Raw genomic sequence first — 3,623 nt, forward strand, 5'->3', positions numbered from 1 at the left:
AAAATCCCTTTTTCAATAAACACCTAGCAGAAACACTAGAAAGGGATATTAATTTGAAATTTTTAGTAACCAGATTTTATACTCTGTACTGTCTTACATTACATGTAAGGTGATATATTGCAGTAAAAATGCTTGGAAGCGAAGAATGTTGAGTTCAAATTTTAATGGACACTTACTGATTGTGAAAGTTCGTTTCCATATTCTATGGATTTTAGACACAAAGGGAAGAGTCCTGATTCAAGCAAACAGTGAACAGCAACCTTTGTCGAAGGGTCGCCTACCTGCATAGTAGAGAAGATTCGGATGATATTTGGAGTAGAACCTTATAGGCATATCAGATCATATTAAAGCAAATTGATATGCAATCTGGTAAGAAATAATGGACATTTTCTTCAACTATTGTTCTGATTAAGCTAATTCATCTCAACATTGCATTCAATTCAGAGCTGAAACTTGAAAGGGCGGGTAGCAACTAGCAATGAGAAAATACTTCCATGCAAGGTTACTGGTGCTTAGCTGTTTTAATAATTCAAATGGCTAAAAGTATAAAAAATTGAAGGTATCATGTATTGATTTAGAGTGGAATTGTACCTCCTTCAGAAGACCACCAATGACCCCCAAGCTCATTAGCCTTAGGTACTGGAATGGCTTGCTCGTTTCTTCAGTCTCCAAGAAAGGGTACAAGTAACAATGTATCTGAACTGCAAGGACAGAAGTAAGTTAATACAAGTCTGTCTACGATTAACCTTATCTAGCTCCTTAATTATCCTATTAAAATCAGTTAATAACAATATTTGAATAAGTTATGCAAAATCCTCATCCCAGAATTTATGTAACAAACTTGTAACTTCAACTGAATCCTTGATTTCACCTCAGTGTCCTGTTTCTTTGGTGTTCACATAAACAAATCATACCAGCTTGAAATAAAAAGTGAATGCATTTATATATCAAAACACGTCAAGTTCGACAATATCTTGTGTGGTCTTTAAGTAGCAATATCAGACATCAAGAAATCAGCAAAAGTTATAGAATGAAATTAGCTTATATCATTTGGTGAGAAGAAGCTATAACTGTGGATACATCCAACTATGTTGAAGAAGACTAATGTAAATACTGAATACATTAGCAGAAACAAGTCACATAGCTTTCAGAAAGTTCAGAAAAATACCATTAAGGAACTGCATCTTCGTTTGAGGGTGAGTGGCCAAGCACTGCATTCAATAGAAAATACACTTTGATATTAGAGTTGCATACATAATTTTTAAGTACATAGAGGACCAGCTATGGCTCCTGCATAAGTAAAAATAAATTTGATATATATAGATAATAAATTTGATAAGTAAAAATAAATTTGATAAGAAAAAAGTTTGAAAATTAGGAAATCGAACATATAAAGCAAATACATTACAAAGTTAATACCACTAGAAAAGGAAATTAAAGGAGCGGAAATGACCTCAAACAAAACAAGTACATCACAAACTTTACTTGAATCTTTCATGGTAAGTTTCTCAGGTGTTAATGACTTGTATATAGATAATACTTCCTGCAATAAAGAAGATAATTCCATTAATCACCAACTGTAAAACACAACATTCTTATTTGAATAGATAGAATAGCCAATACAAACCACAAGGCTGAGCTTGTCAAACAAAGTAGTAAATCATTTAAATGATTCCAATGACCATCATGTGCGGATTTCATAAATTGTATCAAGTTCTGATTCAGATGTGATGCAACTTGATCTTAAGGGTAGGACTTCTCTAAGACGTGTGACATAAAAGTTGCAGAACTTCCTTACAATGCCTATTTTCCAGATTTTTGGGTTTCAAAATTTCAAATTTCCAAAATATTTGAGATCTCCGCAAATCTTCTCATTAGTTCAATGAAAGATTTCTTCGGCAACTGACAAGCAAAGATACGGGTGCAGAAGTGCTGGGGTGCGTGGAAAAAAATCTAATAAATATATAATAATATGGGAATTCGGGTGCGGGGGACACGACATATAGAAATATAGATTTTCTCTAGATTTGATGTTACATATATTCAATCTGGTTAAAAAAACCACAAACTATAAGCAAATTTAATCAAATGCATAACTTATTGATCTAAAACACAAAATATAGGTAAAATATTTTAATTTATGCAAAAATGAACACTAGCATAATACGTTTGTATTTACTAACAAAAACTGATACTTAATTTTACGAAAATAGGCGGTTAACAGAAATTTTGATTACAAATTGTGGGGAAAGAATCAAAATTAGGATTCAGGATGAATCCCCTATCCGATGAGGGGACGTGCATGTCATAGTATCGGACACAAGGATCAAGGGATTCACAAACAAGTATAATCATTTCAAAAGACAAGAAAGAATAAGGATCATTAATCACGAAATATTGATTAAATACTATATAACTGGGGGACACTGGACTTGAGAAGATCAAATATAACAATGTAACCTAGATACTGCCATTTTGGTTTAGTAGTCCACTTCAGTATTAAGATGTGAGGAAGAAACTCAAATCAAAACAGGGAACTTTTTGTTAATGTTAACCAAAATTAGAAGTTAATAAAAAGAATTCACGACATGATATAATTTAAGCAAGCTATTAAAACAAATACATTTAGTTTGATCAATGCAAAGCATTTGGTAGACCCAAGTCATTGTGCATACCGATAGGAGTAAGAAAACCGTACTGATTGACCGCCAAATGTGGAGGGCCAAATCTTGAATTCTTCCCTGTTTCTGTATTGATAAATCACATGTTAGAAATGAAATATACTATATCACCCAATAGACATTAGAACATAGAGTGTAAATAATTTGACTCTGCAGGCTGGACTGCACTTTAAACTTCTAACAAGCAAACTTAAATGATACTATACAGTCATTTAGGCGAGTCAAGATCATCATTTCTCTGCACATACTTATTGTTCTAAATAAATATAAAACTACAAAATATCGAAAGAATCCACGTAAAAGTGACATTTGGTGCATACAAAGATATATATTTGCACATTCCGATTGAAGAGATACTTTCATAAATCAGACTGATTACAAATAAATATCGATCTATGTTTGTGTATGAACCACATAAAGAATGAAATCAAACGAATGAGTATATCTGGTTTACATAATCCCTGTTCGATTAAACCACACTTTATGAAAATGAAATGACCATCATAGACATCATAAAATCATGACAAGGCCACAATTTAACTTGTATTTCAACATATGAATGCATAATTTAAACTCTTTAAAAACTCAGATCTATTGTCAATTACTTCTAATCAAGACACACAAATATAAAAGATAACTCTAATCATAATTAATCATCAATCATTTCTAACCAGCCACGTTAAACAAGCTTAAACAAAAAACACAAAAGCATCCAATCATGTATTAAAAACATCATTTATGAATTTACAATTACAGATCAATTTATGAATCAGGTTCTCGAAGCAACACAACCAAGTCCTCTACACTAGCAGAAGGCCAATCAATAGCTTTGCTAGCACCATCACAGGGACCATTGTTGTTAGCAGGTGCACCACCATTCGACATAACACTGTTGTCACCTTGTATCGGATCAGGATAAAGAGAGTCAGGGAGATTCAACAT

General features: G+C 32.6%; 1 protein-coding gene across 1 annotated transcript; it reads right to left on the reverse strand.

Moving 5' to 3' along the window:
* Positions 1 to 176: 176 nt before the first annotated feature.
* LOC141704109 (cell differentiation protein rcd1-like) lies at positions 177 to 3,623 on the reverse strand (the record flags this gene model as incomplete). Its single annotated transcript, XM_074507425.1, has 6 exons — positions 3,474 to 3,623; positions 2,676 to 2,747; positions 1,454 to 1,543; positions 1,169 to 1,211; positions 592 to 701; positions 177 to 281 (listed from the first exon to the last, which is right to left on the reverse strand). Coding segments are annotated over exons 1-6 (570 nt in total), but the record flags the coding sequence as incomplete, so codon positions are not given.

The sequence above is a fragment of the Apium graveolens genome, unplaced genomic scaffold (genome assembly GCF_009905375.1).
Source record: "Apium graveolens cultivar Ventura unplaced genomic scaffold, ASM990537v1 ctg741, whole genome shotgun sequence".
In the NCBI taxonomy this organism is placed as follows: domain Eukaryota; kingdom Viridiplantae; phylum Streptophyta; class Magnoliopsida; order Apiales; family Apiaceae; genus Apium; species Apium graveolens.